General features: G+C 46.9%; 1 protein-coding gene across 1 annotated transcript in view; it reads left to right on the plus strand.

The window, feature by feature from the left end:
- Nucleotides 1–13,492, plus strand: part of RABL6 (RAB, member RAS oncogene family like 6) — a 55,395-nt gene that overhangs the window by 21,784 nt on the left and 20,119 nt on the right. The window contains 2 exon segments of the mRNA XM_032708336.1: nt 22–127; nt 5,512–5,619. Of these exon segments, the coding sequence (XP_032564227.1) occupies nt 22–127; nt 5,512–5,619 (214 nt within the window).

Here is a 13,492-nt window from a genome sequence, read left to right on the forward strand (position 1 = left end):
TCTTCTCTCTGCTTGGGACAGGCCTCCTGGCTCCTCCTATTTCCGCTATGCTGAGTCTTCCATGAAGAACAGCTTTGGCCTCAAGTACCTGCACAAATTCTTCAACATCCCCTTCTTGCAGCTGCAGGTAAGACAGGGATATTGCCCTGGTGTGCTGGGTGGGTGGGACAAATTGTATTTGCTCTGTCTCTATCGCAAAAATTTGGTATTTGGGGTTTCTTTTGGTGTTAAAGGATCCCGAGTAGATTTTTGTTTTTATTAGGGTTGGTATAGCAATATTATGTTAGAACATTGGTGCCTGTGACATGTCTGTGGTTGCGAGAGGATTTCTCTACTGAGTTCCCAATACTGACTTCTGGAGAAAGGCTCCAAGGGAATGAGTAACACTGACATGAAAATGGCATCCAATGGTGCAATTACCAAGTCAAAAATGTTGCACAGACACATTTATTAAACTTTGGATTTCAATTCTGTTCAGTTAAAACTCGGACGAGCTGAGATTTGGTCATGAACTGAACAGTTCAGGAACCTCTGTTTGCTGAAAATATTTGCCCTAACGGTAATAGATCTGCTTGGATCCTGTGCACATGGATCTAATCTCATATTTTCTTCATAATTGAGGATTCTTGGGAGGGCTGAAGGGAAAGGCAAAGGCCAGATGGGCAGAGAAGGATGGGATTCTCAGCTGCAGACCTTTAGAAGAGGCACTTTTGGGATGATCCTACTGGGATCCTTTGGGATCAATAGTTTATGCTTTCTAAGGACACATATGATGTTGTGTCATTGTCTTCTGTTGGATGAAAAAAAAATAGGCAGTTGATTATCTTTCACCAGTAATCGAAGTGTCCGTGTGTATTTCTATACAAATAATCCCCACTGGAATGCTAGTTCAGAAGGAGCTGGAATATGTTAGTAGATGTTACCATGTCCTCAGGCTGCAGAGCAGAAAGAACTAGAATAGGAGAACTGGATGTATTAAATCCCAGTAAAACAAGTCAAACAATAATTTTTTTAGGGGGCTGTTGTAGAAACCTGAGCTATAAATCCAACTTGCTGCTCAGAGGAGAAGATTGAAATCTGCCAGCATGGTGCTGGTGAAATGTTTGGGTTTATAACCTCAGCTCCACTGGTAAAGGGGTGTCTGGTGGAAATCACACAGAACTAATTCCCAGGTTACTTTTGTTGGTTTTGTAGATCTGTCCTTTTTTTCTCTAATAGATGTTGATAAGAGACAAAACCATCAGCACAGCCTTCCTGCTGGAGTTGTTTTGGAAGCTGCTCATGGTGATACTGTTGACAGTCTGTGTATGCCAGGATTTTCCCTGGCCAAAGTAATAAGCAAGAAATTCTGAAGCGTTTGTAGTATTGGGTTTGCTTGGAAGCAGCTTCAGGGTGTGAGTCTTAGGGGACCTTCCATCTAAATGTACTGTGTACAAGTAAACATGATCTATTAATCTGAGACTGAAAGCAATTAGGACACTTTGATAAGGTTACCAAAACCAGATAACTTTTTGAACAAATCTTGGTCTTTAGGGTAAAGAAAAAACAAATCTTATTGTTTGGAGATTCCAGTGGTGGTTGCTTAGGAAAGGTAAGGGAATGGGGTGAGCAGCTCACATTTGTTCTCCTGCTCAGTGAGCTCAGGGTGACAGTGGAGGTAGCCCAGAAGGTGCAAATGCTACGTAATTAGACTCCCACATCCTGTGGCTTTCATGTAATTAAATAATTCAATACTGCAGAAACAAGCCTGGGAAGACTTCTCCTTAGAATTTAGTTCCCAAAATGTGCAAGGGGAGTTTTGGATGGGCACATGTAAACCATACTTTTAAATATGTGTGCTCTGTTCTTTGCACCTCAGCACAGAAGGTGGGACCTGAGGAGGTTGTCCTGTGCCTGTCATTCCAGGAGAGCTACCTGGCTGTGCCTTTAAAACAGCAATGTCTAAACTAATTCCTGCAGTTCTGTGCTCATACGGGGATTGCAGGCAGGTGTTTTGGTGTTCATTCTGATAAAAATCCCAGCACAGGATCCCCGTGGAAATAGCTTGTTCCATTTCCCTGCAGTGTGCAGGAGGTCCCCGGCCTTGCCTTCTGTGCCGAGGGAGGTGACTCTGCACATTCGGAGGCTTTTAGTTGCTTCCCCCTAGGCACTGGGGCTTTACTCTATATCAAACTTCAGCCGAGTTGGGCTGTATTGGATTTTCCAGTGCCCCTTGCATTTGTGCCACAGGTTTATGGGCAGTGCCTCCTGCTGCTCCACAGTAGCTGGCTCGGAGCACTTTGCTGCTCCTGGAGACTCATTGGGAATCTTGCCTCAGGCACAGGGACCATCCCTGGGCCTGATTAACATCTGGTGCAGTATGATGCTGAATTTGTAGGAACATCGCAGTTAGATTTAATTCCTAAAGGTTCTGCTTATCCCTTCAGAGATTCTTGCCAGTACCAGTCTCCAGAAGGGAGTCTTTTCCCAAGTACTTTGGAGCAGGGTAAAGGCAGAGGGATGCTGCCAGGTGTAAAATGCACACAGCATTTTACTCAGCCCTGAGGGTTTCTGTGTCCCTCAGCACATTGCCTGCAGCTCTCCAGGGGCAGTTGTCCAGCTGTATCCGAGGACCCAGGCTGTCCCTTAGGGTTGGTGTCAGTGGCACATTCCTGTGCTCAGCTTACAGTCATGCGTCTTTCACAGAGAAAGCAGGGCTGAAATCCATACCCCCAGCACTGAGCATGTTTCCTCTGGCAGCCTGGGCTCTTCAATTATTTATCAGTTCCTTTCCAGGGGCAGGGTTGGCAAACCTAAGGATGCAGTTTAGCTGTAGGTATTGCTGGTGGCCCACAAATGGGATCAGGTCACCCAGGCCTCCGGATGCTGCACTGGAAGGAGACAGGATTCTGCAGACAGCTGAAATTGCCTTTTCCCAGGAAGCCCTTGAATGTGGCTTTCAGCCAAAGCATTGGTCTGTAGCATATGATTTATTCCCTTCTTTTGGGTTATTGCTAAAATAAGCTGTTTCTTTAATATTTTAATACAGCATGGTAAAATAGGATTCATTTTTTGACGTATTTGGAAGTCTGCTAATAGTGATGAATTTTTACAAAATTAGTTGAAACTTGCTCTTAATTAAATCTATATTCTTGATTTACTGTGATCTGTGAAAATTGAAATAAATAAAACTCTGATGTGTGTCTCAATGCCAAAGTGTGAGGCAAGGCAAACCACTTGTTAAATAAAAGTCATTATCAAAGAGCCTAAGGTAAGCCCTGGAGAGCAGTAGCCCTTCTGTCTCTGTTTGCTCAGCTAATTTGCTCAGCATTTATTTCACCCATCTTAGGAAACTGGGGACAAAGAAGCAGCAGACTTGCCTTTTTTTGTCTCATTTTTGCTCATACTGCCTGAGTAACGTAGGAGGATGACATCTACTACTTCTGAAATCTTGATTTTCTTGAATCTTGAGTTGTAAAATCTAGAATTTGAATTCTAAAATCTTTATTAGTACTTCTGATTAGTGTAGCACATTTAAATAGGTATAGCATATTTTTCTGAATCTTTCTTGTCTGTAAATCATGATAAAGGGAATTGACATTAACTAATGATTTCATAATTCTTTGCATACATGTTAATTGAAGTCAAGTTTCCGTCTGAAGAGAGCTTTTGAATTTGATGAATAAAAATAACCTAGCAAAGAAAACAGGAATTGCTCCAAGCTCTTAACACAATGGCAAAGGTAAACATGAAGCAGTAAATTAGTTTAAATGATCACAGAAGCTCTTAAATTTCAAGAAAGGCTGTGCCTTCCAGTAAATTTCAGTGTGTTTAAGGGTTATCACCTGTGATGAATCACCTGGTCTTATAATACAAAATAAAAATTACTTGAACCTTGTCTGCTGATATCAGTCATGATAGAATTTGATATAAACTGGCCCGCTCCATGGAGGGCTCGGGCTGTGCCCTGACTGTACCCTGGGTCACAGCAGCGTGGTGTGGTTTGAATGAGCCAGATGAGTTGTTTGCTCTTAAAATCTGTACAGTGTCTTGATGGCTTCAAAGTTGTCGTGTCTGTGAAACCATAATGCCAGCAGCATGTGCACATAGGCACTGAACACCATCGCTTCATGCAAATGTTTATCTTCACAGAGGGATTTTATTCTGGGAATTATGTAGTAGATTTCCTTTTGGCCTTTTAGTCTGGTGGGATCTTCCTGCAGTGAGCTTAAGTGTTGTCAAACAGGGAATTAAAAATTCACCATGGTTATTGATGCCTTCAAAAATATTTGTCAGAGTGGAAACCTTAAATGTTCTTGGAGGATAAGGCAGTTATAAAAGCAAAAACCTTGGCAATGCGGAGGAAGCGTGTGGTTTCTCTTCCATCTCCTCCTGCCTTGGCTGCACCCCTGGCACCACGGACCTGCTGTGACGGGGACAGTGCAGTGCCGTGAGTCACCGGCCGAGCTCAGCACGAGCTGTCCCTGCTCCTGGGCCACACAGTGCCTAGGCAGTGGGAGAGGGAGGACTGATACTTTCAGACACTGAACATTGTGGCTTTTGACTCCAGAATTCGGGGTGTGAGCTGGTCAGCATGCCCGTGCTCAGAGCCCCCCCAGGAGGCAAGCAGGGTGCCAGTGCCCAGCTGTGTGCCAGCCAGCTGTGCCTGAGCAGAGGGGACGGGGCTCTGGGGCAGGATTTGTATCACATACAGCTCTAGTGTTGTCCAGGGGATCCGGAATGATGTTTCTGAAGGAATGGATGCTGTGTCAGCCCTGTGCTCAGGGCTGTGGCAGAGCCCTTGGAGCTGGCTCAGCCTAATGCCTGTGGTTATTGGTCTCTCCTTGCTGCTATCCGGGCTGTCAGGAGGAGGGAGTCTGTTAAGCCAGCACTTCCCCTCAGCTGAGATTTTTGCTTGGACTCTGTTGGAAGTGTGGGAAGTGAAGGACTGAATGGGGCTGCCCTGGGCTACATTAGTGAAGCCGACTCACTTTACTGCCCATTTGAAATGGACTGGGATGTCTGTCCCCCATCTGTGGGGCAGCAACAGGAGGCAGAGGGGCAGGGACTTCAGAAGTGTCGCTTGGTTGACAGTTGTGCTCACTCGTCTACCATGACAGCAAAAAGAAAATTACTGGGAGGTTTTGCATCAGCTGAGTCCTGCTCACAGAGGGGCTGTTTTAGCACAGGGAAAATCAAAGACCCAAGCGAATAGGTTGCACAACTGATCTCCACAGGAGTTGAATCTTTTATCCAAATGTAACTAGTGATGCAGTGTCTGAATCACACAGTATTGATTTATGGCTGAGAACAGCTCACAGAACAAGGCACTTCTTATACATAAACTTTCTGGATTATCTACTTTTGCTTCTGCTTCCTCTGTGTTCTGTATTTCAGTTGACACTCTAAGCAGGGCCAGTGCTCCTGTTCAACACGTTGCTGTGGTAGAGTGGTGACACAGGATCTCACTGCTCAGAGATATGTTACAATGAGCCTTCCCTGCTCAGACCTGGCTTGTTTTCCTTTCCTCAGAGGGAGACGTTGCTGCGGCAGCTGGAAACAAATCAGCTGGATATTGATGCAACTCTGGAGGAGCTGTCAGTGCAGCAAGAGACTGAAGACCAAAACTACGAACTGTATGTCACTGAGCTGTCTTTTCTAACTGTTTGGGTGTCACGTGAATGTTGGGCAGCCCCAGCTGTGACATGTGGCCAGGTTGAAGGGTCTAGTGTGTGACATCTAGGGATTCTTTGGATAAAATGTCACTTTTAAGTGGCATCACCTGAAATAAAGCATGCACTTGGGGATCCCTGTGAAAGGCTCTGGTTCTTACAGGCGTGTGGTCAGGGGAGGGCAGGGGAGGTGAGGCCAAGCAGCACACCTGGAGCCAGCACATGCTGAAGGGATTGTAGATGAATTGCTGAAAGGGGATATTTTCCAGCTCTCAGTGGCTCAGTACACAAACTGGTTCCTCTCCTTCTGGCTGTTGTATTCCTGTGTATTGTGTGTTTTGTGATAGGCAGAACGTAATAGCAACAACACTGCTGTCTTTTGTTCCACTGAGCACTTCTAAACTCCTGGGTGCATTTCTAGTTTGAAAAAGTGGCTGGTTCCTCTTCCCTGTGTTTGTTCTGTGCCCTGGCTGTGTGCTTGCTGCTTGGAACAGTGTTTGTCAAATTTAGTCCCACAAAGCCAGTACATCTGCACAGTGAACAGGAATCCATGTTCCATGAATTCCCATCACAAGGCCTTTATTGCAATGTGCAAGCCAGAAAAGTCAGCCTCAGAATGTATTGAAAAAGGATTATTTACAGTAGCTTTATTTGGGAGTTGGAGTCAATGATTATGAAATATTCATGCACAGCCATTTTGACAAGCATTTTTCAGCCCAAGTTTCGAGTTCTGTAACCTTGTTCAGTGTGTTTTCCTTTGAGAGCATTGAAAGACCCCAATGGGCACGAAACAGTGCTGTTTCCAGAGTGTTCACCTCATTCCTCAGGGACCAGTTAGTCTCCTCATGCCTTCAGCATTTCTCTTGATGTCCCTGCTCCAAGGACCTGGGCTGTGTGGGCTGTGCTGTCAGATAGTTTTCCATACGTTTGTTTGTACTGCTTCAGTAATGGGAAGATACTTAAAAGAATTAAGAGTTGGCAGAGCTATTTCAAACTCACAGCATAAGATCTTCCTGCTTCGTCACCTCTCACCCTTCCATCAGTTTTAGAATTTGCTGGACCTCCACGTGTGTCACTTCAGCTCACCAATCCAGGAGAAAACCAGGTTTGACAGGGCTTGGAGCAACATGGTGTAGTGGAAGGTGTCCCTGCCCATGGCAGAGTTTGCAATGAGATAAACTTTAAGGTACCTTCCAGCCCAAACCAGCCTGGGATTCTGTAACTCTATGAAAACTATCTTATGCCATATCTACCTCTGGGTTAGTCTGCACTGGGCTGGCTCTGAGAAGCATCTGTCAAACACCAGATCTTAAAGGCAGCAGCAGCAGCAGTATGGTACTGGCAAGGTGGTGGCTAGACCTCCTGATTCCAGCAGTGGGTATTAGACTGGATCATCCCATCCAGTGTGACCACACTGCCCAGCTGCTGGGGAGCTGATGGCACTGTCAGGCTGCAGAATTAGCTTAACCTGGCCTCAGAAATACCACAGCCATGGTGCCTGACAAAAGAGGAGTTGCTAAAATATTAAAAGCAGTGAGGGTTTGGGAAGATCCTTGCATCCGTGCTTGTCAGATGCCCATAATTTTGGGATTATAATGTTTAATATGGTACTTGAGTGGATGTCTGAGTGAGCACCTGCTGCCACTCACCCTGTTGCACGCAGCACGTGTGTTGATGTGGTTTGGCTTGGTGACCCTTGGCAGATCATAGAATCATTAGGGTTGGAAAAGCCCTCTAAGATCATGAAGTCCAACTGTGTTAACTCAGCACTGCCAAGACCACTACTAAACCATGTCCCCAAATTCCACATCCACGTGTTTTTTTGAACATTTCCATGGACAGTGATTCCACCACTGCCCTGGGCAGCCTGTTCCAATGCCTAGTCACCCTTTTTGTGAAGAAATTTTCCCAAACGTCTAACCTAAACCTCCCCCGGTGCAATTTGAGGCCTCTTTTGCATGTTCCTTTTTAGTGCTTATTACTTGGTAGAGGAAACTGGCCCCCACCTGGCTACAACCTCTTGTCACAAGACCCTTGTGCTTGTTGCCTCAGTTTGGACAGCACTGGGAGTTCTGCTGTGGGTCACCCAAATTGCACAGCAAGGGGAGGTTGCACAGCAAGGGGAGGCATTTGGGGCCACAGGCCATGGTGTGAATGCTGCAGCACTTCCTCAGAGGCCATTCCTGCTCTCCTGCCATAAAATCAGGCCATGGAGCAAGGCGAGGTGACAGCGCTAGGACATCTCGGTTATTCATTCACCCTGTGCACGTCTGGTAGCTGCTCTGTCACAATGACTGATTCTAAACTTGGCTCTGTGAGAACAAAAAGAGAACAAGAGCCCTTCCTCCTGCTGCAGCAGGGAACCTGAGGACAAAAACATCACTTCTCCAAAATGTGGATCCCAGAGACAACACGAGGTGGCACACAGCGCTGCCTCATCCACCTTACGTAAGCCATCCCGGGCAGCCACTGCTTGTGGGAGACACGGTCAGATGCTTCCAGCTCCTTCCCTGTGCTTAGGCTCCTCTCTGCCTGCCACACCTCAGGCTCTGTGCTTTCTCAGATTTTACATTTTCAATGCTGCTAAAAACACATTTCAGCCTTTTTTGAGTTCTTAAATTCTTATTAAAGAAGGAGCAATTACTTTCCTTATGTTGTTCAGAATTTGTACTTAATTTGCTCAATTTCTGCATTTTTAACTGTACCCAGCTTATCTTCTGTCACAAGGAGAACTTAGTTATGCTCAGTGTGCCTGTCCCCTCACAGAATGGTGCCAGGGCTGGACAGCCCTTTTGGTGAAGAAATTTTCCCCGATATCCAAACTAAACCTTCCCCTGGCACAACTTGAGGCTGTCTCCTCTGCAGCCTGTGGATGCCAGGCTGCAGAAAGGCATTTGGGCTGCCCTGCTGAGGGCTCTGCTTTGGGGATACATGCTCCCTGCAGCGACAGCTTTAGTCACTACAGAGTCATTGATTGAGGGGTTGGAGTTTTATTTGCCTGGTTGTTTTATCCACGTTGAGCACAGCTCATAATTTTGGGAAGACTGTGGTGCTGAGTAACACCAGCGCTGTGGCAGGAGGAGCTGCTGCTGGACCTGTTCTCTGGTATCCTTGGCTGGTCCAGAATGACACCAGCTACCAGTGAGGAAAGTAAACCCACTCCTGCTTTCTCTTCCCCATGCCCCACCTTTATCCTCTGCTCTTGTTCTGAATCCCTGTGGCCATTAGGCAGGTCAGGAGCCAGCCTGAACTGGAATGGCACTCTAACTAGGTCATACTTTTGGGGGGTGCTGCATTAAGAATTAAGGGCATCTAAACCTGTCATCATCAGTCTTGCTAGAGAAGTGGGGGACATGGTGCATGTCCTGTATGTTATGAAGCAGAGGGTTACCCTGCTGCACCATTTTGTCAGGTGGAAAACAGGACAACAGCATGATTAAACCCTGCTTGGCCATTGATTCCATAATCAGTGGCCTGGGCTGATCGGGGGAATCAGGTGCAGTACCTTTAATGAGCTCAAAACAAGCACATGGAAATCTAACCATCACTAACCCAGTTAAATTGATGTCATACAGCCAATTAATCTTCATTTTCACAATTAATAAAATAACCCAAAGCTTTTCTTGCCACATGAAATACATCTGAAAAATTGATCACAGCACATTAGAACCAGGAGCCAAAAAGCTGCTCCCATCTCGAATAGGAAATGAACACAAGCATTGTGTTCATTTTAGGAAGTTGTGAGGCTAACAAGTCTTTTTGTGTTTGCCCTGGGAGCAGAGCAATAGTAACCTCAGGCTCTGATGAATTTTTGTTCCCACAGAGCGTGTTCGTCTTTAAAATTGCATAGAAGTGTCTGCTTGCGAGCAGGTCCAACCTCCAGTGAATTATTCAGGGGTTTGAGGATGTTTTGGACTTGTCTGAAATGGAGGGACTGAAAGGCAAACAAGGAGCCCGTGTGGGTGAGGACAGATGACCCACCTGGACATGCGTGGCACGTTTGCTGTCTCTATATCCCAACGGAACAAGAGTACTCGGGCATGAGTTTACCTTGTGCTTTACTGGGACCTGGTCTACTATATCCAGTTGTGGGCACAAGCGCTGCTTGTTCTGCAGTAAGGTTTTGAGTGGTCCCTTTGCAAAGGACTGATGGATAGAACAAGGAAGTGGACAGATTGTATAAATCTGAGAAAAAACACACGCATGACAGGTTTGGCCCAGTGTGTTCCCAAAACAGCCACACTTGTGCCTCTGAGGAGTATGTATAAAGCCAGAGAAAGCATTCATGCATTATGTAGTATTTTCAAAGTGTGGAGGACGCTCAGACACCTCCACCCTAGAAATTACTGCGAGCTTGCTGGCAGGGTTTCATGTGTGCTGGTTTTCCACCACCTCCCTCACAGAAGAAGATCTGAATATAAAAGCTCAGCAGAGCTGTTTGTGCAGCCCATGTAGAACGAGTGTCAGACCACCCTGATTTCCCCAGTGTCACAGGGCACAAGGCTTGGGCCACGTGTTTGGTTGGAGATGAGGGAGGTGTACACGAAGCACACGTGCCACAGCTTCCTTGGCGTTGTGCTAGGGCAAGAGCCTGTGTTTTGATGTCCCCAATAACCACTGGTATCTCCTATTGAAAGAACTTGCTGTCCTCCTGTTATGTCCTTCACATGCCATAGGTGAGCAAGGTGTAGGAGCACAGGTGCAGACCAAGCCTGCATGTGTGTTACTCTCCAACCTGGCTGAGCTAGAGGGAAGGATGACATTCTTTATACTTCAGTTATGTAGTGGGTTTTTTCCCTCCAGCTCTTAAAATTCATGTGTTTCTACAGGAGAAACAGGTGGTAGTCTCAGCCTTCCCTCCCTCTGGAGCTGGCTACTTTCCCAGAACAAAGCAGGTTGTTTCCAAAATCAGCCACTTTAGTAGAACCAAGTACAGTAAATCTTCAAATACCCTGGTATTGTAAGAGTGTCCTATGCTTTGTTGAGTCCAGCTTTAAGTACTCTGAGCTTTCTATTCTGTATCCTAAAGTGACTCTATATATTCTTTGTATCTCCTTGTTCCTAAGTCTTCAGAGTACAATCATCTTATCCTACCTGAGTCACCCAGTTGCCTTAACGGTGGGACCCAGCGACCTGAGACTCAGAGGTTGTTCGTTCTGGCTTCATGCGGCGTTGGTGATTTAGGTGCTCACACAGACAGCCAGGGAGCCCAGCTCAGCCAGGAGAGCGAGTGGTGCTGGCAGCAGTACCTTGGCTGTGGGTGCAGCAGTTGACCAGGCTTGCAGGCTTCCATCCAGGATTGCTATTGCTATAAACAGGAACGGGGATGCATGTAGAGCAGCTGAGATAAATCTCTCCTCACAGTTGGAAAGCAGGAGTCTTTAACCCTGAGTAGGGCTTGGGAGGAGGAGGAGTGAGTACCACAAAGCAGAGCTATTCAGCCATCCTGCCTTTGGCTCGCCAGGAGCCCTGGATCAAAGCTGGGAGGGGAGGGATGGTAGAATTCAGCACTGAGCGCATGTGGCATGGAGCTGAAGAGCTGCACATCCCATGCAGGCAAAGCTCTTGGACGGCTTTTCAGGTCATGGCAAGGTCACATGGTTTGTGGATATAGAGTCTTTGCTTTGTTGGATGAGGGCTGAATTGCAGGGACCCCTGGTTGGCCTTTCCCTCCCCACGGATGCCATGTGTACCCTGCCCAGAGGGATGCTGAACCACGTCTGGTCCCCTCTCCTCAGGAAAGGAGCGATGTGCGATGGCTCGGCCCTGCAGAACAGTGACACAGATGTATTGAGTACACACTATTATGTTCTTGCAGCATGTGTTATATATTGTGCACCTTCCAAACAAATCTGATGCAGTCTCCCCAGAGCTCAGTGCAGGAGTTAAACTCCTTTATGTTTTCTCTTTGGTGCATGACAAATCCACGCATCATTTTCAGTGGAACGTGTTGTCGCACAGCTCACCACAGCTACTCATCCACAGAGAGGGAGGATGGGGAATGAATCCTGTGTCACATGCTCTGAGCTTAGTTCTGCCAAGACCTCATTTTGGTCTAGCCAGTGTACTGGGTGGAATGCACATATAAGCCTTGTCCTTGATCCTAGTGGAAGCATCAGTGAGGCCACCACAGCACTGCACTGATTCAGATGCCTTGGCAGTCTGCAGCTTCCTCACGAGGGGCAGTGGAGGGGCAGCTCCAGTCTCTGCTGTCTGTGACCAGTGACAGGATCCAAGGGAACAGCTGGAGCTATGTCAGGGGAGGTTTAGGTTGGATATTAGGAAAAGGTTCTTCCCCCAGAGGGTGGTGGAGCACTGAACAGGCTCCCCAGGGCACTGGTCATGGCCCCAAGGCTGCCAGAGATCAAGGGGCATTTGGACAACACTCAGGCAACATGGTGGGATTGTTGGGGTCTCCTGTGCAGAGCCAGGAATTGAACTCGATGATCCTTGTGGGTCCCTTTCAGCTCAAGATATTCCATGGTTCTGTGATTGTATGACAGTGATCTCAGGGGACAGGCAGTGGACAGAGTGTGAGAGCCAGGCTCCTGCACCACTGTGATTACAGTCCTTAGTCCAGTCTTCTGAAATGAGCGAGGTGAGTCTTTCCCAACCATTCTCATCTGGTGAACTGGGAGCAAGAACACTTGTTTCCTCAGCCTTGAGCGGATGAAGACTTCCTTTGTACTGCCTAATTTCTTCCTATTTCTGTTACTTGGGATCATCCAGTTCTATCTGTATCTTGTCTCTATTCTCCTCTCTGCTGATGTTGCCTCCCAAGTTGCACCTCATGAGCATTTCTCTGGTCTCTGTGCTGCTCCACTGAAATGCTGAAATATATCTCAAAGCCAGTCCTTGAGGAACTCTGCCAAGGATTTCTCTCATCAGTAATTCTGCTTTTTAGTGCTGCCCTTGATGTCCACTTTAGCCAGTTCTTTAGTTAGGAAGGACCACTGGTTTTCCAATTCAAGTAACAGCTTCATAGGGATGTTGTTCCCCAGGGCTCCCGACACTGCTGGTCACCAAGTTTCTTCCTTAAAAGTATATCAAGTTACTCCTTAAAATAGGAAATTATATCGCAAGGAGGTTTAGAGTCTCTTAGCCCCTGCTGTTTGCATTCTGCTCAGCAGTCAGTCCAGGGAGGGTTCGGGCTGGCTCAGGTCCCTGAAGGACGAGGTCATGCTCTGTATGGGAGAGGAGCTTTACTTTGACATTGTCATTGCCTGAAGCACAATCGTGTCTGTCTTGCAGAACCAGCTGAACCCAGAGCCTCTGTGCTTGAATGCATTAGGCTTAATGAAATGAGAGGCAAGACCGTGACGTGCTGGATTTTATACAGGATGCTTCACTTTGGGTGTCCTCTCTGTATCTCTCAGCTGTGCAGCATGTAGCAGATCTTATTTTGAGACCATTTCATGGCAAGAGCCTGTCTCTGTCCGTGTTTCTCTGCTCACAGCTTGTGAACAGGCTGCTGACCCTGTAGGATGCAGAGGGAGGCTTGGGTTAGGCTTGGGCTCCTTTTGGGAAAAGAGCTTTTCATTCTCTAGCAGTATAGGCTTTAATGCTCTTCCAGGCAGGAACACAGCCAGGACCACAGCCTGCTGCAGAACTCCTGCTGCTTGGCTCCACTACCTCCCACACGGAGGGGGAGTGTGTGCAGGGGGAGAGCCTGCCTGTGCATCTGAACACTGAAAGAAGGGTGATGGCACTCAGTCCTCGCTGAGCCCTCAGGACAGCTCTTTTCTTTTGATGTTCAAGGATTCTCCTCTCAAATCCGTTCTTGACTGATAAAGAGGTTATTATAGCAGTTGAGTTTTCTTGAACTCTGATCCCTTCTGCAG

This window comes from Chiroxiphia lanceolata, chromosome 21 (assembly GCF_009829145.1).
Source record: "Chiroxiphia lanceolata isolate bChiLan1 chromosome 21, bChiLan1.pri, whole genome shotgun sequence".
In the NCBI taxonomy this organism is placed as follows: domain Eukaryota; kingdom Metazoa; phylum Chordata; class Aves; order Passeriformes; family Pipridae; genus Chiroxiphia; species Chiroxiphia lanceolata.